This window comes from Punica granatum, chromosome 4 (assembly GCF_007655135.1).
Source record: "Punica granatum isolate Tunisia-2019 chromosome 4, ASM765513v2, whole genome shotgun sequence".
Lineage (NCBI taxonomy): Eukaryota > Viridiplantae > Streptophyta > Magnoliopsida > Myrtales > Lythraceae > Punica > Punica granatum.
Window position 1 is genome coordinate 163736 of NC_045130.1, and position 23969 is coordinate 187704.

At 39.4% G+C, this 23969-nt stretch overlaps 2 protein-coding genes across 9 annotated transcripts; one reads left to right on the forward strand and one right to left on the reverse strand.

Moving 5' to 3' along the window:
* The first annotated feature begins 4358 nt into the window (after positions 1-4358).
* Positions 4359-6907, forward strand: LOC116205554 (E3 ubiquitin-protein ligase SINAT3). The gene is made up of 3 exons (XM_031538182.1): positions 4359-4950; positions 5613-5999; positions 6349-6907. Exons 1-3 carry the CDS (start codon positions 4711-4713, stop codon positions 6709-6711), a joined length of 990 nt encoding a protein of 329 aa, XP_031394042.1. The 5' UTR covers positions 4359-4710; the 3' UTR covers positions 6712-6907.
* A 7796-nt stretch (positions 6908-14703) lies between these two features.
* LOC116206381 (calcineurin B-like protein 4) lies at positions 14704-18420 on the reverse strand. Of its 8 annotated transcripts, none has more exons than XM_031539239.1 (9): positions 18187-18420; positions 17780-18050; positions 17230-17312; positions 17006-17065; positions 16816-16933; positions 16647-16699; positions 16320-16418; positions 16108-16220; positions 14704-15238 (listed from the first exon to the last, which is right to left on the reverse strand). In XM_031539239.1, the coding sequence occupies exons 2-9, from the start codon at positions 17868-17870 to the stop codon at positions 15181-15183; spliced, it is 675 nt and encodes a 224-aa protein (XP_031395099.1). In that variant the 5' UTR covers positions 17871-18050; positions 18187-18420; the 3' UTR covers positions 14704-15180. The 8 variants fall into 8 exon arrangements, with proteins under 8 accessions (XP_031395099.1, XP_031395096.1, XP_031395101.1 ...); XM_031539236.1 differs by having other exon boundaries at positions 17230-17333; XM_031539241.1 differs by having other exon boundaries at positions 16816-16924; positions 18187-18419.
* Between the last annotated feature and the right edge of the window lie 5549 nt (positions 18421-23969).

A 23969-nucleotide genomic window follows, 5' to 3' on the forward strand; every position in this document is an offset into this window, starting at 1 on the left:
TTTACGTTTGTATATATGTTTATATATATATATATACATATTCGTAAATTATTTTTAATTAAGTTTATATGTTACTGAGCAAAAAAAAATGTGTTTTAATGAAATTTTCTTTGCTTTTTTATTTTATTTTTAATTTTAATTTTTAATTTATATTGTTAAAAATTGTTAAAAAAATTTATCATGATCTATCATGTGCAAGGCACGGGCTCCACGACAAGTATAATATAAAGCGGAGCGAAGCTGGGTCTGGCAAAATAGCCTAAGAATGATCAATTTTTGAATGGAACCTTCTTGATTTTTTAGTTTTTTTAAAATAAGGTTTTAATTTTTAAAAAATATATAGATGTAGATTTGTGGGATCAAACATTATTTTCTCAATTTTTTAGCTTTCTTTGAAAATGATTTTTCAATTTTTAATGATATAAATATATATTTGTGGATCACTCATTATTCTCAGTGTTTTTAGTTTTTTTATAAAACGAATTTTTTAATTTTTATTTTCTGAAAATTTTTAAAACATATAAACATATATTTGTAGGACTTTCGTCATTTTCTCGATATTTTGAACTTTTTAGAAGATGAATTTTTAAATTTTTTAGAGCATATAGATATAGATTTATGGGACCAATCATTATTTTCTTAATTTTTTTATTTTTAAATTAAAAATATTTTATGAAAAGTTCCGGATAAAAAAAATCACGTAAGATCATATTTGCTTTTCAAAAAGCAAATCATATCATATATTCTTTTATAGATATATATGATGTGTTATTTATATATAAATAACAGACACACAAATTTGGCTCTGAAAAAATATATTGCCACAACTAGATGTGAATTCTTTAATTTTTTGTACACACACAACTTTATTTGGTACGTCTACCTTAGACTTGAAGGTGAGTTTTTCAACATTTTTTCTCACATGTAACGTTTGTAAAATTTTTGAATTCTCCAATTAATGTACGTAGTTGGTGTAAGACACGAAGTAACATGGTTAAAATTTTTCTTTTATATTTTATGCATAATCTCTTTTCAAATTGCCTCTTTTATATGTATTAATGTACTAATTTTTCATTATCTTATTCATGAAATAATATTACTATTAGTCACATATCTAATAGATACTGTTATTGATTTTAAATTATTATTTTCAATAGTTTATAACAATATTTTTTATAATAAAAATATAAAAGAATTAGGTTTTATCTCATCCAACACGGACTCTATGACTAATGTATATATACAAGAACATGATTCGTGCTACGCATAAAGTGAAAATAATGTCAACTTAAAAATTTATATATTGTAGTTAGTGTATTATTACGGGGTATATTATACATTGCCGAGATTAGCGGGATATATTGTATCATGTATATTAACTAGCCTTATTAGTTACATACATATTAGGCAATAGAACTCTTTCCTCTTTTTTCTTGTAATCGGTAGTATATGTACACGATCAAGTAATGAATGAAATTAAGCTTTCAGTTCAACAAATAACATGTATTGCAATATAAATTATTCTTTGTTTATTATCGGTTATCATATTTTTAAAATATTAATGAATTATTTCAATATCGAACAATGTAAAGTGAATTCTATGTATTTAGCAAAAATTTTAAAAAATTGGTAATTGGATAAGTCACAGGTGTTGAGAGAGAAGAAAGTTTAACATGGAATATAGGAGAGAGAGGAGAGGGAGAGAAGATAGAGAGAGAGAAAAATAGGAAATTGAATGTTACCCGAAGCACTTCTCTATTTCCTTTTGTAATATATATATATATATATATAATAAGACGTAACCCACGGTACACGTGGCATGCATATAATTTCGCATTAGAGATGGTTTTTATAATCTACAGTACTTGTATTATTGCTTGAAATGTGAGTATATTTATTTTTGAATTTATGAAATTATCGAAATACTATTAGTTAACGAGGAGAATAGTTGTAGAAGGAAAAAAAAGAAAGAAATTGTTTAGATGCCGAACTTGTAGGTGGAGAGAGGAGGGAAGAGACAGGAAGAGGGAGGAAGAAAAATGGGAGAGACAAGTGACAAAAGTGGTTTGATGGATAGAAAAATATATTTGTACGCACATATAACATATTAGTGGCTCACAATTTTTATTTTTATTTTTCAATGTGCTGTTTGAAAGCACAAAATTATACCACTATGAGTCTTTTCAGTATATAAATATTATCATGCCCTAAAGACGCACTGCAGCTTTGTAAATAAATATATTATTATATTTTATTAAATATTTTGTAAATAAATATTTTTGATTATTTTTTAATTATCAAAAAGGTAATTTAGATCCTCAACCTTTTAACGCTTTTATTATTTTCGTTTTAAACCTTTATTTTTTGTCATTCTCATTCTTAACCTTTTAGTCCTACCGTCCATTTTTCCTTTAAAAACCTAATTTTCCGTCCAAAAAATAATTTTAAAAATAATTTTAATTTAAAAATAGAGAAAATAATAAAATCTCTGAAAATTTTAAAAAAATTGAAAAAGAAGGGGGCCGACGACTAGGGGCTGGGGGTGCTTCCGTCGGCCACCACCTTCTCGATTGAGGTTGTTGGGAGGGTCGTACCATGCCGACGACCTCTGTCGGGGTAGAGAGGAGATGGTTGGTCGGAGCGCCCTTGGCCTCCTCGATTTTGCCTGATTTCAGAGATTGGAGGAAATCTCTAAAACTGGGGAGAAATCGGGGGGCTGTGTGGTCGCCCCCGCCGACCACCACCCACGACAGAGGTCTTTGAAGCGGTCCGACCCTGCCAGCGATCTCTGTGGGCAAGTAATCTAGTCTGGGGCAGGTGACAAAAGCGACTGAAGTCACATCATCTTGGGTTACTCTTGACTTTTGTCTCTCTTGTCACAAGTGCCTTCTCCAGCTACGCTAAATTGATTGGCTGTAGGTATGCCAATGGCTGGATTGGTCGACTCTATGGCGCCCTCCTTGACTCAGCCGGATTGGTCGGCTCCTAAGTGTCTTCCCCGACTTGGTTTTTGGTACGATATGTCGACCTGATTCTGTGATGGGTCCCTTATGTGCAAGTATGGCTCAAGGCCCTTCCTGCTTTGCTCTGAGTTTTTTCAAAATATCGACATCATATGACTAAGATCTACATGAATTATGACTTGAAGGCCCTCCCCCTAGTTTCTACAACGGTAGATGTGGGACGGTAGAGGATTCAATCGGCACTTCGATTTTTCTGCTGCATGTATCTTGTGGTTATTTGCTTGGTGTTATCATCTACTTTCATATGTAGTTTGCTTGGAGGACTCCATTCATTTTCTGATCTTATTTTTTATTTCTTCAGCATTTTATCGTGTATTCCTTTCGTAATGAATGAATATCATTACTTTCGAGCAAAAAAATATATGGGGTTAATAATAATAAAAAGCACAAATTTTTCACATTTTAACAATTTTAGTACGAACTTTTTTTTCATTTAAAAATATATAAAGTTTCGATTTGATAACAATTTTAGTAGGCGCCAAATTTTTCATTAATTTGGACAAAAATTGCTTACGGATAGGTCGAGTGGGTCTCATCATATTTTTTAATAATTAAATTATTTCATAGAGTCAAAAAAAGAAATCAAAAGAGAAAAAAAAGAAGCAAAATTGGGTACCTCGATTTAGTCGGAATCGAGAGAACCCCCAAATTGCTTCTTTTTTTTCTTATTTTTTGAAATTATTTTATTATTAAAAAATATGGTGGGTTCCACTCGACCTATAATTCAGCAATTTCCGTCCAAAATAACTGCAAATTTGATGTCGTGCTAGAATTGTTATCCAATCGAATATTTGTGCATTTTTAGGTTAAACAAAAAAAATCGTGTCAGAATTGTTAAAATGTGAAAATTTTGTGTTTGTTTTTTTAGTTATTAACCTAAATATATATTACGAATAAAGATTTGGGTTTACATACAAAGTATTGATCACAAATGAAATACTGTTTGTACCCAATGTAATGAATAAAAAATGAATCATTAATATTAACATTAAAAAATAAAAACAAAAGGGACAGATGAAAAAAAGAAAATTATAATTAGAACACTCGGATTATCTGGATGTGCACCAGATGATACTGATTTGATGATTCTGATCTATCTATTTATTGTATCAGTCTGCCTACTTATTCCTCGCCTATCATATCGATATCAACCTTTGCTTAACAACAACAAACAAATAATAACAACAATTAACAAATCTCTATACTCTCTCTCTACCCTCCCAACAATTTTCTTTTTTTTCTTTTCTGTGAAAGACAATGATATATCATCGTCATCATCATGTGTGCCTGTCTACCGTCGGATCCGTTCTCTCTCTCTCTCTCTCGCAATGAAGAAAGGCACCTTCTTTCTTCTTCTTTGAAATGAGAGAGAGAGAGAGAGAGAGAGAGAGAGAGAGAGAAGGTCCCCCGGCCGGCCTCCTTCATTCCCTTTCCTTTCCTTTCCTCCCTTTGGCTTTTGATTCAATCAAAAATCTTTCCTTGTCTCGGCCAATCGAGTCCCCCTTCCCTTCGTCTTCTTCCCCTTCCTTCGCTCCTTGTTTGCAATCGCATTAGCTTTTGTCTTCCTTTCATGCCGCAATCGGTGCCTTCTCTCTTCCCTCATGTAAGGATCGAGGAGGGGACGGAGATTCTTCGTCAGAATTATTAGCCCTGACGTTCGCTGTTTGGGCTTGAGCTGCAAATAGAGATGGAAACGGATAGTATTGAATGCGTGACGTCCCTCGACGGGACGGAGGAAGATGAGATCCACCACCACCACCACCACCACCATCTTCACCACCATCATCATAATGCCCAGCCCCAGTTCCTTTCTAAGCCTCCCAATAGCAATATCGCCTCCCCAACGGTTCTCCCCAGCACCGCCCGGGTCCACGAATTGCTTGAATGCCCAGTTTGCACAAATTCCATGTATCCCCCAATTTACCAGGTAGGTAAATAATGTTCTCTCTCCCCCCACTTTTTTTTTTGGTGCAATTCTGTCATGCTTGTTTGTCGCTATATATGCGTCCTTCTAACTGTCGAAGAAGATTCTCTTTTAAATCTGATGAGGAAGGGCTCGGCTCGGCTGTGGTTTCGAGCTCAAATTCTGGGATTATTAATGTATCAAAAGAAGCATCATTTCTTTCCATTTGTGTTGTTTGTGTGTGTGTGTGTGAGAGAGAGAGAGAGAGAGATCATTCTCGAGAGATTTTTAGCCTAAATAGGAAGCGCTGCCTTTGATTTGGAAAAAAAGGCGGCGTTGGTGGAGGATGTTTCGTATGTAATGGTATTGTCTGTGTTGTCTGATTGACCTGTCTGAACCTTGCCATCGTTTTGGGCCAAAAGTGGAAATCTTTCATTGCGTTGCTTGGCACACGGTATTCGTCTAGCAACTCACTATTTCTTTCGTTTAAGTAACTCACCATTCTTTCTGGGATTGATTGAAGATTTGATTGACCCATTGTTACTCTTTCTAACCTTCATTGCTTCAGTGCACGACCCTTGAAGCTAGGAGGTTTTCAAAGTTGCTTGGGTTCGTCCTAATTTATCATTTGTTATGCCCCAAATGATTTAAGACTCTTCTTAACCTGAGAAATTTTCTATATGCAGTGCCACAACGGGCATACGCTTTGTTCAACTTGTAAAACACGTGTACACAATCGGTGTCCAACATGCAGACAGGAGCTCGGCGACATAAGGTGCCTTGCACTGGAGAAGGTAGCGGAGTCGCTCGAGTTGCCTTGCAAGTACTGCTCTCTTGGATGCCCCGAGATCTTCCCTTACTATAGCAAACTAAAGCATGAGACACTCTGTAACTTCAGGCCATACACTTGCCCATACGCTGGATCCGAGTGTTCTGTCACTGGAGACATTCCTTTTCTTGTAGCTCACCTGAGGGATGATCACAAAGTGGACATGCATTCAGGATGTACTTTCAACCATCGATATGTGAAATCAAATCCCCGTGAAGTAGAAAATGCAACATGGATGTTAACTGTGAGTATACGTACGCCTACTGCTTTTTGAAGTTTGTAAGAAATTAGTAGCCATGATAACGCAGAATCTTGACCGATTTTGTTAAACCACACTTTATATACATTGGTGCTCCTAGTATGTTCTAGTTTTAAATCCTCACAATCCGTTGATTCAGTGTTCCTCATTAAATTTCTCATGTTCTTCTTCTTCTTCTTCTTCTTCTTCTTCTTCTTCTTCTTCTTCTTCTTTTCTTTTGTTTGGGTTATTCATGATTTTTTCCGTATGTATATGTAAAACTCAACTTGCACATGAGAAGGATCTGTGAAGTTTTAGCTCTGAAATGATCTTCTTTTAATGTTAACTTTTTAAGGTGTTCCACTGCTTTGGGCAATACTTTTGCCTCCATTTTGAAGCGTTTCAGCTCGGGATGGCTCCTGTGTATATGGCATTTCTTCGTTTCATGGGGGACGAGACGGAGGCTCGGAATTACAGCTACAGCCTAGAGGTGGGCGGAAATGGGCGAAAACTCATATGGGAGGGGACGCCACGGAGTGTGAGAGATAGCCATAGGAAGGTCAGGGACAGCCACGATGGGCTCATTATACAGCGAAACATGGCCCTCTTCTTCTCTGGAGGTGACAGGAAAGAGCTGAAGCTCCGAGTGACAGGGCGGATTTGGAAGGAACAGCAGAGCCAAGAAGTCGGGGCCTGCATACCCAACCTCTGTAGCTAGGCTCGATTGATCGACCAATCTCTCTCTGTCTGTCAATGTCTCTCTCCCGTCTCAACTAATTTATTCTGTGTTGATTTTCTGGTAAATTAAATCTCACAGGTGTACGTGATGTCAATATCCGACTCTTTTGTCGATGTGTATGGATGCTGCAGGTACGAGCCCCTAAGAATTTATCAATCAACTTTTGTTTTCGACGTCTTGCCCGCTTACAACTGGTGTACTCATATTTGGACAACCGGATTTCGTCATGAGATGATATATCTTCTCTGTTGAGTGTTGACACCCTTTCACGCTCGATCCCACATCTGAGTGGCACTGGCGGTAAAGGATTCTTCGGCTGTAGGTAGCTCTTAGCTGCGAGCTTGACTTGAGCTAAGGAGAAGTGTAAGAGTAAGACAAGCCAACTCCAAGTGGGCAATTAACCGGTAAAACCTAGCTAGAAGGCTGAAAAAGTTGCTGAGCCCTCATTTGAAACATATAAGTGTGTTTGTTTTATAAATAATGTTGAACTCAACTCAACTTAACTGTACTTATCTTCAATTCAACATTACAATCATTATTATTTTTTATTTTTTAAATATTTTTAATCATTCAATTCAATTTTTAATATCAAATTCTCTTAATTATTCATTACTTTTTCACAATTTAATAACATAATTATTACTTAATCATTATTTTCTCTTAATTATTTATTATTTTTTCACACTTTTTCTCATAATTTAACAATACAATCATTACAAATCAATTAAAATCAAAATTTAATTCAACTCAACTCTCAATCCAAACGCACTCTAACAGACTGATTCATGGTGTGGTCTTCGTATCATATAATATTTGAATTCATTGTGACAGCGCATCCATTTTGAAACATTACATCGCCTAAGACGAGGATTTAACCAAAGACTGGAAAGAAAAGAAACAACGGAGATACTATCAAAACCATAAACTACTACATCAAATAGAGCTATGTCCCAACAAAAAATAGGGTTTCGCTAAGCCAAGCGCTGGGAATATGATAAAGCTATGTCGAACAATGCTAATGGTCAGTAATTAAAAGATAAGTACGTATGAACGAATGTACGTACGTACGCAATGTATGTATATATGCGTGTATGCATGACTAGCATCAATAGCCAATAGGAAGAGACAGACTCGTGAATTAGAACGAACTAAACAAATCTTCTTGTCGTCTCTATTTTCCTTTTTAATTTATTTTTTCTTGTTGGGGAGTCATTGTCCACGAATTGAAAGGAGTCCTCAGCATCTACTTGGTTCTGTTCTGTTCTGTTCTCTGGTAGTTCACCTCCCCACACGCCCACACACACAGAGACAACACTGTCTAATTATTATGTCTAAAATATATTACTACGGTAGATAATACATCTCGGCGCTGACCCAAATAATTCATATGGTATACTAACCAACTTTTGGCATGACAAGTCATAATTCAGCTCCGTGATTACGTCTTCTTTGGTAGCCTGACTAGTGGATCATTTTACGTACTGAGATGGAGGATGATGACGACCTGGACGACATTGCACCAGAGAGAGAGAGGTTGGTGAACAATGCAAAGAGAAGATTCCGTTAGCAAACTAGCTAGCTACCCCACAGAGTCACAGACCGAAGAAAGGAATCGCCATAATTGTAAATTTGTAATCGTCAGTCCAGCTTACAGTCCTACCTTAGAATTACTTTCTTTTTTTTCTTTTTTCAGTAAGAAAAAGAGGCAAATGCCCATTACAGAAAAACGAGTCCCACCTTAGAATTTAGATCAGATCAATTTGGAACCCAAAAAAAAAAAAAAAAGGGTTTGCTTCTGATAGCATAACCTCCCACGAAAAGGATTCCAAATCACTCTTGACAGATCATAGAAATTACAAGTTTAAACCATATCTCTGTCGACTGCAAGCAGAGTCAGTGGAGCCGTACGCCTCCCCCGTCACTTCTAATCTAATAATAGATAGATTGATAAGAGGTGAAGGGGAAGATCCCGCCCCCGCTTTTCCGGGCGGATATTGAAGCAAAGCACCGCTTTCTAGAGTGAAGTCAGTTCTGGCATAATACAGTTCATTGCAATCAGAGGATTGTAACCATACGTTCCTATTAGGAAGCGATGTGCTCAACCAAACAATAACGCAACGATTAATCTCCCTCCCCTACTAGTGTAATCGAGATAGGAACTAATCAAATCAACCAACAAGCAGTAAAGAAAAGAACACCAAGAATTTTACGTGGAAAACCCCGATGTGAGGAAAAACGACGGGACCAACTCCGAATCAATGATCCACTATGAATGAAGGTCATACAATGTCTTTCATCAAAGGTAAACCCTTGGATTACCAAACTCAAGAGAAACACTCTCTTGGATCACCCAAACACTAAATTCGTCACCCACACCGGGTGGTTCACAAAGTCAGCTGAAACAGCACCTACAGAACTTTAATAGAAATTCTGACCGTTCAGAACTTAACCCCACATGTTGTGAAGCCGCTGTCAAAATTTCGTCCCAATCGGAGTTCGTTTACCCTTCCGATCAAGGTTTGATCTCCAGCTGCGCGCTGCCCTCTGTAACCCGAATTTCAGCTCTGTTCACTGTATTCTGTGTTGATCTGCTGTTCTTCTCTGTGCCAATCTGCCGCCACTCTTACCCAGCTAATTTAGCTGAAAATTAACCCTAACAAAAGTGGATCTTTGGGCCTATTAAAGCTCGATAAAAGTCCAACACAATTTGAGCCCAACTTCCTCCAAATTGGAGGGATACCCAATAAACTCCCCCTCCCGACTATTTGGAGGCTTTGAGCATACCGGCTATACTTTAGAAAACATGAAGTTTCTCCCTAGCGAGAGGTTTTGTCATCATATCAGCTCCATTCTCGTCAGTGTGCACTTTGTCTAGCTTTACCAGCTTGGACTCCAACACATCTCTAATCCAATGAAACTTGATATCGATATGCTTCGACCTTGAATGGAAAGTAGGATTCTTGCAAAGATGAATGGCGCTTTGACTATCATAGTGTAGAACATACCTTTCTTGCTTCAAGCTCAACTTCTGCAAAAACTTTTGCAACCACAACATCTCCTTGCAACCTTCGGTCACCGCAATGTATTCGGCTTCCGTTGTAGACAAAGCGATGCACTTTTAAAGCCTTGATTGCCATGAGATAGCTCCCCCTGCAAAAGCCATCAAGTATCCCGAAGTGGATTTCCGGGAATTGATATCTCCTACCATATCCGCATCCGTGTAGTTCACTAACTCCGGCTTACCAGTGCCAAAGTGTAAACACACCTTGGATGTTCCTCTGAGATACCTCAAGATCCACTTAACCGCATTCCAATGCTATTTCCCCGAATTGGAGAGAAAACGACTAACCACACCAACAGAATGAGCGGTATCTGGCCTTGTACAGACCATGACATACATTAAACTTCCTACAGTTGATGAGTAAGGAATTTTCTTCATCTCTTCTTTCTCCTTCTCACTTGTAGGACATTGCTTCGAGCTAAATTTGAAATGAAAAGCAAGTGGTGATGAAACTGGTTTAGCATTACCCATGTTGAACCGATCCAAAACCTTCTCGATGTACTTCTCTTGAGAAAGCCAATTTTTTCCACTTGATCTCTCACGAGAAATATGCATTCCAAGGATCTACTTTGCCGGTCCCAAATCCTTCATGGCAAAGGACTTGCTGAGCTCTTTCTTCAACTCTGCAATCTTGCTCATATCATGACCAACAAGTAACATATCATCCACATATAACAGTAAAATGATAAAATCACCATCCGAGAATTGTTTCACGAACACACAATGATCTGAAGTTGTTCATGTGTAGTCATGGCTCAACATGAAAGAGTCAAACTTTTTGTACCACTGCCGAGGTGCTTGCTTATGCTCATACAAGCTCTTCCTCAGCTTGCACACCAAATGCTCATTACCTTTAACTTGGAATCCTTCAGGCTGCTCCATATATATTTCTTCCTCCAAGTCACCATGCAGGAAAGTTGTTTTTACATCGAGCTGCTCGATCTCCAAATTCAGACTAGCTGCCAGTGCGAGAACAACTCGGATCGATGACATCTTAACAACGGGCGAGAAGATCTCATCAAAGTCAACTCCTTTCTTCTGGTTGAAACATTTCACTACCAGTCGAGCTTTGTATCGAGGTCGCGAGTTCTCTGTCTTCAACATGTAGACCCATTTGTTCTTCAATGCTCTCTTACCTTGCGGTAGCTTCACTAGGTTATACGTGTGATTTTCAGACAAGGAGTTCATCTCTTCATTCATCGCCTTCAACCAGTGCTCCTTGTGCTCATGTGCCACAGCTTCATCATAGCACTCAGGTTCTCCCCCGTCAGTCAGTAGCACATACTTATGAGGCGGATATCTTGTAGAATGTCGTCTTACTTTGTCAGATCGTCTAGGTAGATTACCTGCAGGCTCTAACTATAACTACGAGCCTGTATCATCCGTAGTCACATCATCATCTACCTGAGGAATCTCACCCCCAGTCGTGGTTTCTTCATACTCACCAGGTACCTCTTCCACTGGATGCTCTACATCAACTGATACAGGAATAGAGATCTCGTGAGGATTGCCTACTCTGGCATTCTCTAACTTTTACAAATCCTCGATTGTCTGGTCCTCAAAGAAGACAACATCCCTGCTCCTGATGATCTTCTTGCTATCAGGGTCCCAAAACATGTACCCGAACTCTTCATGTGCATAACCCAAGAAGATGCACTGTTTTGCCTTGGCATCGAGTTTTGATCTTTCATCTCGAGGAATGTGAACAGATGCCCTGCACCCGAAGAGTCTGAGATGCTTGTACGATACTTTCTTGCCGGTCCACACCTGCTGGGGTACATCTCCATCAAGTGCAACTGACGGTGTAAGATTAATAAAATCAACCGCTGTCCTCATTGCCTCGCCCCAGAAAGACTTAGACAGTTTCGCCTGAGAAAGCATACAACGAACTCTCTCAACAATTGTGTGGTTCATCCTCTCTGCAAGCCCGTTCTGCTGTGGTGTCTTCGGTACCGTCTTCTCAAGTTTGATACCGTGAGTCCTGCAATAGTTCTTGAAAGGACCCCTATACTCACCACTATTATCAGCTCTGACACATATCAGATTCATGTCCGTTTCTCTTTCCACTGCTACATGGAAGTTCTTGAAAATCTCAGTCACCTGATCTTTAGTTCTCATAGGGTAAGCCCAAACATTCCTGGAGTGATCTTCTATAAAGGTCACAAAATAGAGAGCACCACTAAGAGATCTATCCGACATGAAACAAACATCAGTATGCACAAAATCAAGTATATGATCGCATCTAGAGGGACGACTTCTAACAAAAGAAACTCTCATCTGCTTACCAGCTAAACAGTGATTATATTTGCTCAAGTGCATACCTTTAACGGGCAAAGACTGCTTTCTAGCAAGAATTTGAATACCTTTCTCGCTGATATGCCCAAGTCTTCTGTACCATAGCTCGATAGGATAATCCTCAACAACATTAATTTGACTGGAGTTGTGTCTGGCACGCAGCCTGTAGAGAGTGTCGGTCTTCTGACCCCGTGCCACAATTAACGAACCCTTGGAGAGCTTCCATCTCCCATTGCTAAATTCGTTACTGTAGCCTTCATCATCAAGTTGATCAGTCGAGATTAGGTTAAGGCAAATTTCTGGAACATGCCTCACCTTCTTCAGAAGCAACTTGCAACCAAGCTCGGTCTCTAGACAAACATCACCAATACCGACAATCTTGCATGACTGTCCATTCCCCATTCTCACATAACCATAGTCCCCGATAGTGTAAGGTGAGAAGAAATCCCGATGATGAGTGACATGAAACGAGGCGCCTATATCTGCAACCCAAGTAGAGTCCTGACACGTGAAATTCACATAGGCTTCATCACAAATGATGTAGGTCTCTCCATCAAATGCCACTGCTGTAGTGCCTTCTTCCTTCTTGCTCTCACCATTGCCATTCTGATTTTTCTTCAGAGCTCTACACTCCCTTTTGTAATGTCCCTCTTTTCCACAGTGATAGCGAGTGACCACTTTCCTCGTCTTCGACTTTGATCTACCCCTCGATTTGTCACGTGAGTTACCATGCTTGGAAGAAGAATTTTTGCTTTAACTTCTCCCCCGTTGTTCAGTAACCAAAGCTTCAGACCGAATGGAAATCTCAGAACTTTTCTTTCTAGTCTCCTCATTAAATAAATTATCTGTCACTGTGGCCAACGATAGCTTTCCATTTGGCGCAAAATTGCTCAATGCAACCACAAGTGTGTCCTAATTATCCGATAGAGCCCCTAAAAGTAGACAAGCCTGTAACTCATCGGGTAGTATTATCTCCAAGTTCATCAACTAGTTAACAATATCCTGAAAATTACTCATGTGCACAGCCATATCACCTCCATCCTGGTAACGAAGATGAACCAACTTCTTCACGAGAAAGGCCTTATTTTGCGGAGTCTTCCTCGCGTAGAGATTTGTCAATTTATCCCACAAAGCTTTCGCATTTGTCTCCTGAGCAACATGATGATAAATACTATTGTCTATCCACTGCCGAATCAAACCAATAGTCTTCTGATTTGTGCTTTCCCAAGCCTTGTCATCCTTATCTTTGGGTTTCGCGGAATCCCCTTCAATGAGATCGTACAAATCCCTGCAAAATAGAAGATCCTCCATCCGATACTTCCATATAGAGTAGTTGGTTGCATTCAACTTGAACATAGATCCTGTAGACTCCTCCATCTCGAAAACACCGAAAAAACTCAAACTTCTCTAACTCGAGACTTTAATACCACTTGTTGGGAAGGGATGTGCTCAACCAAACAATAACGCAGCGATTAATCTTCCTCCCCCACTAGTGTAATCGAAATAAGAACTAATCAAATCAACCAATAAGCAGTAAAGAAAAGAACACTAAGAATTTTACGTGGAAAACCCCGATGTGGGGAAAAACCACGAGACCAACTCTGAATCAATGATCCACTATGAATGAAGGTTATATAATGTCTTTCATCAAGGGTAAACCCTTGTATCACCAAACTCAAGAGAAATACTCTCTTGGATCACCCAAATACTAAATTCGTCACCCACACCGGGTGGTTCACAAAGTCAGCTGAAACATCACCTATAGAGCTCGAATAGAAATTTTGACCGTTCAGAACTTAGCCCCACGTGTTGTGACGCCGCTGTCAAAATTTCGTCCCAATCGGAGTTCGTTTACCCTTCCGATCGAGGTTTGATCTCCAGCTGCGCGCTGCCCTCTGTAACCCATATTTCAGCTCTGTTCACTGTATTCTGTGCTGATCTGCTGTTCTTCTCTGTGCCAATCTGCCGCCACTCTTACCCAGCTAATTTAGCTGAAAATTAGCCCTAACAAAAGTGGATTCTTGAGCCTATTAAAGTCCGATAAAAGCCCAATACAATTTGAGTCCAACTTCCACAAAATTGGAGGGATACCCAACAACCCTCTCACAGATCAAGATATATATATATATATATATATAAACTGAATGACAGCTTCTGCTGCCACTCAACTCTTAAAGCAACTGAGATGACATGTACCTTGGGGTGAGCTTGACGCTTGCTCCCAACAAATAACTGCAATCTAAAACTGTTGGGTGATTGCATGGGTCAATCTATTATAATCAATCGTATAACAATACATACATGCATTACCCGTAACAATGACATGTTCGGGACAATGCAGTCCCAAAAATATTTAACATAACGATAATTAAAGAATGGTTTACTTACCGTGACAATACCTGAAATCTCAAAACATCGAAAACCGATCAATTTCAAAATTTTCTCTCATTTTTCTTTCCCCTTTTCCCCCTCAGTTTCTCTCAATCTCCTTCAATGTTTCGGCAGAAGGAAATGAAATGACCAGGCACAACAGAAAAGGCAATTTTATAGTAAAAAAGAAAAGAAAAGTAAAGCAGTCGAATTAAGCTCTGATGGAATTGATGAAGGTGGAGAGCTGCCGGAAGATAATTTGGATGAATTCATGAGATTAAAAGAAATGTTGACAAATGGAAAGATACTTATAAAACATCTCTATATAAAATAAATAAATAAAAATATAAGAATAATTAAGCAGTAGTCGACTAGACTTAATTAAATTAGACTTTGTAAGGCTATTCAAAGTTCAAACACCTGATTGTCGTCAGATTTTATTAATTTCTGCAAGTCATACATTTGCTAGACACGGCCCCCCTTGCCTCCGACTGCTGCTTCCGAAAATTTGAGATATATATCACTGTTAAAAGAACTTCCACCTTCATCAAGCACGCGCGGAGAGAGGCTGCATCAAACTGGCTCCCAGTACAGAACCAGGCGGGTATCCGGCTCTCTCTCACATTGTTACGTCGGTCTTCCAGCTCATGGTCTTGGTCTGGAGAGAGCCTTCCCTTCCCTTCCACTTCTGTCCTAATTTCAAGTCTAATCTTTAACTCTGACTATTGGCTGGTATCAGTACTGTTAAGCACGAAGCTGGGAAATGCCACGCTTATGTCCCTGAAATGGCACATATAGATATAGCGGTTTGAAGTTTTGAACTATATATACATATATATATACTACACTCTAGACTGTTTTGCGTAGTCTATGCACGCAAGATTTATAGATGACTATTGATATATATACCAAAATAAAATTAAGAAAATGGTTAGTAAAAAAAAAAAGCACAAACTTTTCATATCTTAACAATTCTAGCATGAACATTTTTCTTTAACCTGAAAATGCACAAACTTTCGATTTGATAATAATTCTAGCACGACGTCAAATTTTTCATTAATTTGGACAGAATCGAGGCCACTGAGAGCGCCGACGATCCCAAATCGGGGCTGGAATCGGGAATTATTCTCCCAATTTCGGCGGGTGGAGCCACGACCCCGACCATCACCCCCGATTGGGGTCGTTGGCGCTCTACTTCCGATTGGGGTTGCTGGCGCCCTCTGTGGTCTCTATTCCGTTCAAATTAACGAAAAATTTAACGCCGTGATAGAATTGTTATCAAATCGAAAGTTTGTATATTTGTAGATCAAGGAAAAAAGTGCGTGCTTGTTAAAATGTGAAAATTTTATGTTTTATTATTATTATTATTATTATTAACCTATTATTAATTATATATGATTATTCCTGGTATTAGCAGCGAGCAAGTAGGTTTTACTTCTTCAACTCGGTCTTAATTATTTGCAAGACAATCTTCAATCTAGCTAGAGTCCGACTATATGCTCATCCTTTCAGAAACGAGCTATATATATTAACAGCTCAGGAGTTAGCGCTGAAGTAATTATGAGACTGACTGATGAGAGCTAGGCAAGGTCATCATAATTAATTAGGAAGGCGGAAATTTACGTGATTCAAGTACGAGTGCAACTCACATCAGATAAGGGAGAGTCATGTTCTTTAAGAGTGATGGATTCTTTGCCACGTAGTCTCTCCATTCCTCCTCATCGATTTTGCCATCACCTTTGGCATCCGCTTCCGCAAACGTCTGCTTAAGAGGTAATAAAACAGGTTATACAGGGCATGATCAAAGACAAGGGCTTCCTCGCAGGAGATTTGGTTGGTTATGTGCTGAAGTCTGAATTACCTTGTTTACGATGGTTTCTACAACATCATCAGATAAATTGAGCTCCGATTCATAGAAAAGGGCCAACACCATCTCCTTCAACTGTCCATGCAACCAAAACTGTTTTTTTTCAGGAGATGGTTTCACCATTCATTAATTAAAAGCCCCGTCTTTCATTTTCTGCTTTCTCATCACACTAGCTTACTTATTAATGTCGTGTACTAACGTAACAAGAGTGGGGTGAAAAGGAAGAATCATTTTCTGCTTTCTCATCACACTAGCTTACTTATTAATGTCGTGTACTAACGTAACAAGAGTGGGGTGAAAAGGAAGAACTCTGCGGCTCACCTCCACCCTTTCAATGCAACCTGTCTGCCTCAGATCGTACAGCCTAAAAGCATCTGTGAAAAATGCAATGCAGCCTCCTTTTTTTAGGTACTAGAGTAAAACAGCAGATCAGAGACAAAGTAAGACAAATACGTATGAGATTCTCTCCGCTATTCGATCCGGTTCTTACATGAAGCTTTGACTTGGTCCGTAGTTTTGGGGTGAAAGATGGCTAACGATCGAACGAATTCAGAGAACTCAATACGCCCATTTCCGTTGACGTCAAAGAGATCAAATATCTGCAAGGACTGAAATATCTATTAATGGCTGGCTGAGAATCCGCATGGCTCTTTAATTAATTAGTAAAAGAAGCTCCATACCCTGTCTAGGAAAAGGTTCCTCTTGCTACTGTTCTTGAAAAGTGCAAGTTGAAGTTCTTCCTATTTCTCAGATGAAGAGTAATATAATAATATATAATTAGTCAGAGAAATTAGGGAGAAAAAAGAGTATGTATGTGTGTATGTATGTATATCAGTGACTGCCTGCTGAGTGCTGAAATATGTCTATGTATTTATGTATGTATGTCAGAGTCAGACTAGAATACCTTGTGTATTAGCCCATCATTGACTAGTGAACTGCTAATCTTTCTGAATAGCTCATATAATGATTCCACTTCGCTAACAGTAACTGCCAGGGACAAGGAGATGCCTGTCATATAATATTCCAAACCGACACGAGAGCAATGCAAAACGAGATAACATCAGCTCCGAGAGGGGAGTTAATTAAAATTTTACATGAAAAGTAAAGGAATTATGGATGTTTCATCCCAAAGTAATAATAGTCAACAACTTGTGATTGTGAGGAAGAGAGTAATAGATTGTAGATAGCTAGATGATATAGATGACTAGTATTGACTGAGTGTGACAAGCTATATATAGGTAGCAATATGCGTGCGTGCATGTTATCTTGCAGCTTTGCTCAAGCTATAGCTAGCAAAGCTAGGAGGGAGAGGGAGGCTGGGCCAATAATCAGATCTGTACGTCAAACCCAATCACTTGCACTAAATGGATAGATAGATAGATAGATAGATAGATAGATAGATGGATGGATAGAAGCAACAAAAAGGATCGATTGAACTGAACAGGGGAACTCACAGGGTGTTTCAGAAGCAAGAGAAGTCGGGTCCTTTAACCCAGGTCGTCTGGTGGGTTTAGCTTTCAACTTCTTGGAAGGACCGCCACCCATTTGACCCCCTCCCTCCCCAAAACACGACACAACAATGCAACACAACACAACACAGCTGATCAATCGACGATGAACTTCACTTCTTCCACCAACTACCAATTGAATTAGGGAGTCCGTCCGTCTTCCTGCTCGTCGATCTCCTCCATCGAACTCGCAGCAGCAGCAACAAAGTGAAACTGCCTGTCAGCCACCCACCAAATTCACCAATACCATATCATACACAAAGAGCACCACAGAGAGAGAGAGAGAGAGAGATGGGAAGACAAGCAGAACTCGCATTTCAGCTCTGTATATGTATACTTGTATATATATCAACCTGATCGAGCAGGGAATAACAAGAACACTGGCTGGATGAGAATGACGTCGAAGCAATACAAAGCCCGCTATCTCGATCTATAGAAAAAAGTCAACGGCGATGGCATGGATCGGAGAGAGGGGCAGGGGAAGCCTCAACTCAGGTCTGACTTCTATCCTGTCCTGTCCTATCCTGTGCTGTGCTCGCTACGGCTCCGCTACGGGGATTCTCTTCTCCCCTTTAGTTTTTTTTTCCCCCATTTATTATATATATATACCAGCCGAGAAAAATAATACGCAAAAAACAAAAAACTTAGAGAAAATAAAAAATTTCGATAAAAATGAGAGAAAAATCAAAGTATAAATTTAATCAACTTACTTACATCTAGAGAGGGGCATAGTCTCGAGACCTCGCATCTAGTTGTAGTCGTATTCTTTAAGAGCTGAATAAGTTTTTATTTATGTGTGTGAGAACTCATATTTATAACTATCATACAAAATATAGATAAATATAATTTGATTTCTTTTCTCTTTTTCGGTGAACAAATTTGATTTTTTTTAAATGTAATTTACATATATCTATAAATATTATCTAATATATTTTTAAAAATATATATCTACAAAAACATATAATTCATATATATTTTTCTTACTTATACTAAAAGTTGTCTACATAACCATATATTAACATAATTTATATTATGTATGAATATATGCTAATATATATACTTATTTGATGTTAACATTTATTTATGAAATATTAATTTTTTATTTTAAAAAATTCGAGATTATTAAATAATATTTATACATATAAGAAATGTTCTCATTTATTTCAAAGGGTAAAATACACTCCTATCCCATGTGAAGCTCGCTAAGGGGCATGGTATCGACTTCCTTTAGCCCTAGATTGTTAGTCCTATTACACTTCCCTAGCCTCACCTACAATTAGTATCAGAGCCTAGTTGTTGTTTGCTGTTAGAACTACTGAAGGATTTCTTCCCTGATGCCCAAAGTTTCATCACCATGACTACCTCTACTGAAATTCCCCAAAGTACTGATGTTACTCTTTCTATGAGAACTCCGTTCCAAAAGTCGTGGTCATAAGCTGGATGGACTCTATGAGGTTACTTACCTCAGTGAGGACGACAAGATTTTCGTTATCGACCTTCCCCACATAACCCATACACCGCCTTCTCTAAACTGACTGTTTTCTCCACTATAAGAAGCATTCGGCAACTTATACGCTAGTCTTCTCACCGCGTAAAGGAGTACGTTCAACCGATGAGGTTTGATCAACACCCAATCCAAGCCTCTGAGACTGAACAATTTGTAAATCTCCAGATCCCACCGGAGTTCCCTCTACAGTGGATTTCCCAAGGATACACTCACTTCCACTTCGGTGCAATCAGACTCGCCCACTAGTTACCATGGCAAGAAGAGTTTGCTCATTATTGCTCGAATGGCCTTACTAGACACCAGATTTTTGGAGTATCAATATGCTTGTATAGGAATGGTAGAAACTACCCTCAACATAGAGACAGTCTTTGTCACCCTTTTCCCCTTCTTCAACATGGCACTCTAGGATCCAAGGCTACTGACTAAAAGTCCAACTCTAGATCAGTAGAGCCCCTCAAGTTCAAAATTTTGTTGCAGCCACCTTGCACTATCAGATGGCCTACAGAGTCTAGAACTACGCGGCAGATCTCTCCCTTCCAGGGTCTGAAGAGGCCCTTATGGTTTCGATGGACTCTATGAATGCACCTATGTGCGTTCACGTCCCCTATCAGATCTTTAGACAAGATCTTGTCAACCTACTCCCAGACAAATGGGTTACCAACTATGAGCGTATGCACCGGAATGCTCAACCCATTTAGTCCTCGAAGCCCAAGTTTGGCCAAGAAACAGATGGAAAGGTTGTGATCACCTTTGACCATAAACCTATCCAAAGCTCGGACCCATCTGCCCTTCCTACATTCCAGACGACGATGATGATGCAGCCAGAATAAGAAGCGCTGCGAGAGATAACCCAAGGACTCAGAAGCAGATGCCCCCAATCCACTCTTTCAGCAGCAACAAAAACCTAGCGTATTTCCAAGAACCTAAAGGAAAACATTATTACTTGGATGTCTCTGACTGTAGAGACTGTGATATCTATCACAAAAAAGAAGATAAAGCCTTCTTGCTTTGAGGAGGCCTTGATGAACATAGACTCCAAGCCAGATCCCCCGAAGTCAGATGCAGAGGTTTATCGACCAAGAAGAGGAAGGAGGTCATACGTTGCTATAAGTCCATCCTCAAATAGGTCAAAAGGTAGAAGTGAAAAGATCCCGAAGATATTTGGGAGTATCTCAAGGACATGGTACCACCTTCATTGTAAAGAATTTTATCAAGAGAATGGAGCAGAAAAGGCAGCTAGCTGAAGTTCCTCAAGCAGTCCCTGCCTGTATGTTCCATCCCGCTTCCCCCACATACGATCAACAGTTCCCTCGGTTGGGACAACTCACTGATGGCGAAGGGAGGCATACTTATGCCTTCAAAGTCCCGAATCTTATTGGTCGTGATGAAAAAGGAAATGCCCAGAATATCACTACTGGTGAAGTTGTACTTAACTGGCAGTCAGAGAACGCAGCAGCTCAAAACCGTGTCCTTTCATCCATCGAGACTCGTGTAGACCTTCTAGCAACCCAGGTCAGCCAAATGGATAAGAAGGTGGATCGCCACCACTAGGAGACCCGATCACTCCTCTGTGTACTCTGAAAAAGACTCAAGGAGATCCAGGATGCCCCTCATGTCTCCTACTTCCATAGTTATCTAGAAAGAAAGAAGGAAGATCTGCAAACTGCGTAACCAAATTGCGGCTCTTTCTAGAGTCCCTAAACCGACATCAGTCCCTTCGTCACTAACTTCAAATCTTTTCAATTTCTGGAAAGACCCTTTATATAAAGGTCTTCATTGTTTTTCCCTTCAGCAAGAGAAGAACATAAGCCCTTTGGAGCTAGCCTTGTGGACCTGAGAAATAAGATCAGAGAAGTAGAGCATAAGAAGAAAGAAAAGAAGAAAGAAGTGCAAGAGGTGCCTCTTAGCGAGGTCCTTTATGCCTCTGCGCCTTATCCTGAAGAAGAAAAGACCAAGAAAGCCTTTATGGTTTCCTACAATGAGAACTCTATAAGCTCTTTCCTTAAGAAGGGCTATCAAGCTGACTAGATGATTGTCTCCAGTAGAAGGCAAGGAGACCAGGATTTGTCTTACTCGGCTTAGGCAGAAGAAGAGGCTGAGACATCGGAAACTTCATCATGGGAAACAAATGATCTAGAAGACTCATTTTCACTCTTGAACATGATAGGTAAAGGGCCAAGAGTTGAAGAGCTAGATGAAGATGTCCAATCTGAGGTCTCTAACCAACAACAGACAAAATCAACATCACCTCCAAAGGGAAATATTGTCTTTACTCTAGATAATATCCTCTACTCAAAGTGGCTAAACAGACTCCATGAGTTCTTGGCCTACTTTTCTCAAGGAGCACTCGTCACACAGAATAACCATGACATTCTGGCTGACTTTGTGGCTCGATTTGTCGAGATACTCCGCAACTGGTGGACTATCATGGGAGAAGCAGACAAGGTCTATTTTCTTTGTCAGAATCTCGCTGAAGCCATTAGGTTAATGCATGTGGCATTCATTAGGAACCCTGACGATCTTAAAGAGCTCAAATGAAAAGAGTTCATTGAAAGAAAATGTTGTTCCTACAAGAAGAAACACCTAGACGTCCATTTCAAGCACTTGGTCTACCTTTTCTACGAGCTCGGTGCGGATATCTCTACCAATCAAGCCTTCCTCTCCTCCATCCCAGTTCCTGAAGCATGGGCCACTGAAAGGGCTTTACAAACCAAGAGAAGAAGAGTCATCAACTGCACAGTCAATGAAATTCAGTAAGAAGTCCATATCGCTCTCATAGACATCTGCTGGAAAAAGCAGGCTCTTAGAGAGTACATTAAGGGAGACAAAGCTATGTATCAAGCGTGCAAAAAACCAGAGCTATATATCAAATGCTCTTTACGATATAAAAGCTGCAGCTGGCCTACCAAGAAGAAAAATTATTATAAGAAGTGGAAAATATCCAAGGCCAAGTCCTAAGGAGGAAGATGAGATTTGGATAGACATCTGCTGGAAAAAAGCAGGCTCTTAGAGAGTACATTAAGGGAGACAAAGCTATGTATCGAGCGTGCAAAAAACCAGAGCTATATATCAAATGCTCTTTACAATATAAAAGCTGCAGCTGGCCTACCAAGAAGAAAAATTATTATAAGAAGTGGAAAATATCCAAGGCCAAGTCCTAAGGAGGAAGATGAGATTTGGATAGAAGTTTAAATCCTCCAGGTGCTACATCTGTAACCGGTCAGGCCACTTCGCGAAGAATTGTCTAAGTGCGCAAAGCGATGAATCAATCTGGTACAGTAGCTGGAAAGCACAACCAGCAGCTCATTGGAAAAAGATAACGTAGAGTCTCTCTTCTCCTTAGATGAAGAAGCTAGACTCGCTTCAATTGTGGCATTGAAAGTTCTTACAGATTCTGACTCTGATTTCTCAAAGCCTGAGTTTGATACCTGCTACATAGCAGCAGAGGTGACAAGGGAAGTAAACTTGGTGAACATAATCCCTGATGTTCTAATTTCCATTTATTCCTCGAAGTATGCAAAACCAATCAAGGTTATTGCATTTTTGGATACTGGAGCCGCCTATACCATCATGAATCTAGAGGTTCTTCCCATAGAGTACTGGAAGACCCACACGAAGCATTTCAATATTGCCTCCACTGAGGTATTCTCAACCCACCTCATCAGCAAGCCAATCAAGATCTAGTTCTTTTCTAGATGTTCTCTCATCACCAAGGTATTAGGATCAACCTTGCCTAGGAAGGAAATTGTGGTTGGCTGGGACGTAATTACTCGGATGGCTAAGTTCAGGATGACGCTTGAAGGAGTCCGATTCAAGCAGTACTTTCAACCAGACTTGTAAACCACTCGACTCTTCATCGCATAACAAGCAGAAATCAAGCAATTGGTTGAAGGCCTTAAACAAAATTCGTGTGCGAACTCTCATCAAAAGTTCATCAAGATATGTCTTCATCAACTGTGGAAGAAAGAGCAGTTTTTTGTTAGACCGCCCTTTAAGAATAATGAGGATATCAATCCTACCAAGGCCAGCCATTTCGAAATGAATCTAGAGCACCAATAACTTTCCTCCTTCGAGTGCACAGAATTCCTGCAACAAGACCTTATCAAGCCCTTCAGTCCACCATGGGCGTGTGGAGCCTTTTACATCAACAAGAGATCGAAGCAGATTCGCGCAAGCTCAGGCTGGTCATCAACTACTAGCCGTTCAACCATTTTTTGCAAGATGAAAAGTTCTCATTGCCCAACAAGCAAGCCCTATTCACCAGCCTGTCCTAGGCAAAGTTCTCGAAGTTTGACCAGAAAGTCGACTTCTGGCAACTTGGAATTCAACCCGAAGACAGAGCCAAGATTGGGTTATGTGCTCCGAATGCCCATTACCAGTGGAAAGTCAAGTGATTTGGGCTTAAGACAACTCATTCACTATTCCAGAAAGCTATGTATCGAATCTTCAATCCTATCATGAACCAAGCCCTTGTGTGCATTGACGATATTATTCTGTTTAGCCCATCAAAAGAGGCTTATGTTTGGTTGCTCCAACAATTCTCAGATTTGGTATCCAATTAGGGTATCATGCTATATGGAAAAAAATATATATATTATTGGCCAAATGGAGATCCAATTCCTTGGTATG

Coding starts and splice junctions, on each gene's coding strand:
- LOC116205554 (XM_031538182.1), top strand. CDS start 4,711: ATGGAAACGGATAGTATTGAATGCGTGACGTCCCTCGACGGGACGGAG. Junction 4,951..5,612: donor TGTATCCCCCAATTTACCAG/GTAGGTAAATAA, acceptor TTCTATATGCAG/TGCCACAACGGGCATACGCT. Junction 6,000..6,348: donor ATGCAACATGGATGTTAACT/GTGAGTATACGT, acceptor TAACTTTTTAAG/GTGTTCCACTGCTTTGGGCA.
- LOC116206381 (XM_031539236.1), bottom strand. CDS start 17,870: ATGGGTGGCGGTCCTTCCAAGAAGTTGAAAGCTAAACCCACCAGACGA. Junction 17,066..17,229: donor ATGATGGGCTAATACACAAG/GTATTCTAGTCT, acceptor TCTGAGAAATAG/GAAGAACTTCAACTTGCACT. Junction 16,221..16,319: donor TAGAAACCATCGTAAACAAG/GTAATTCAGACT, acceptor CCTCTTAAGCAG/ACGTTTGCGGAAGCGGATGC.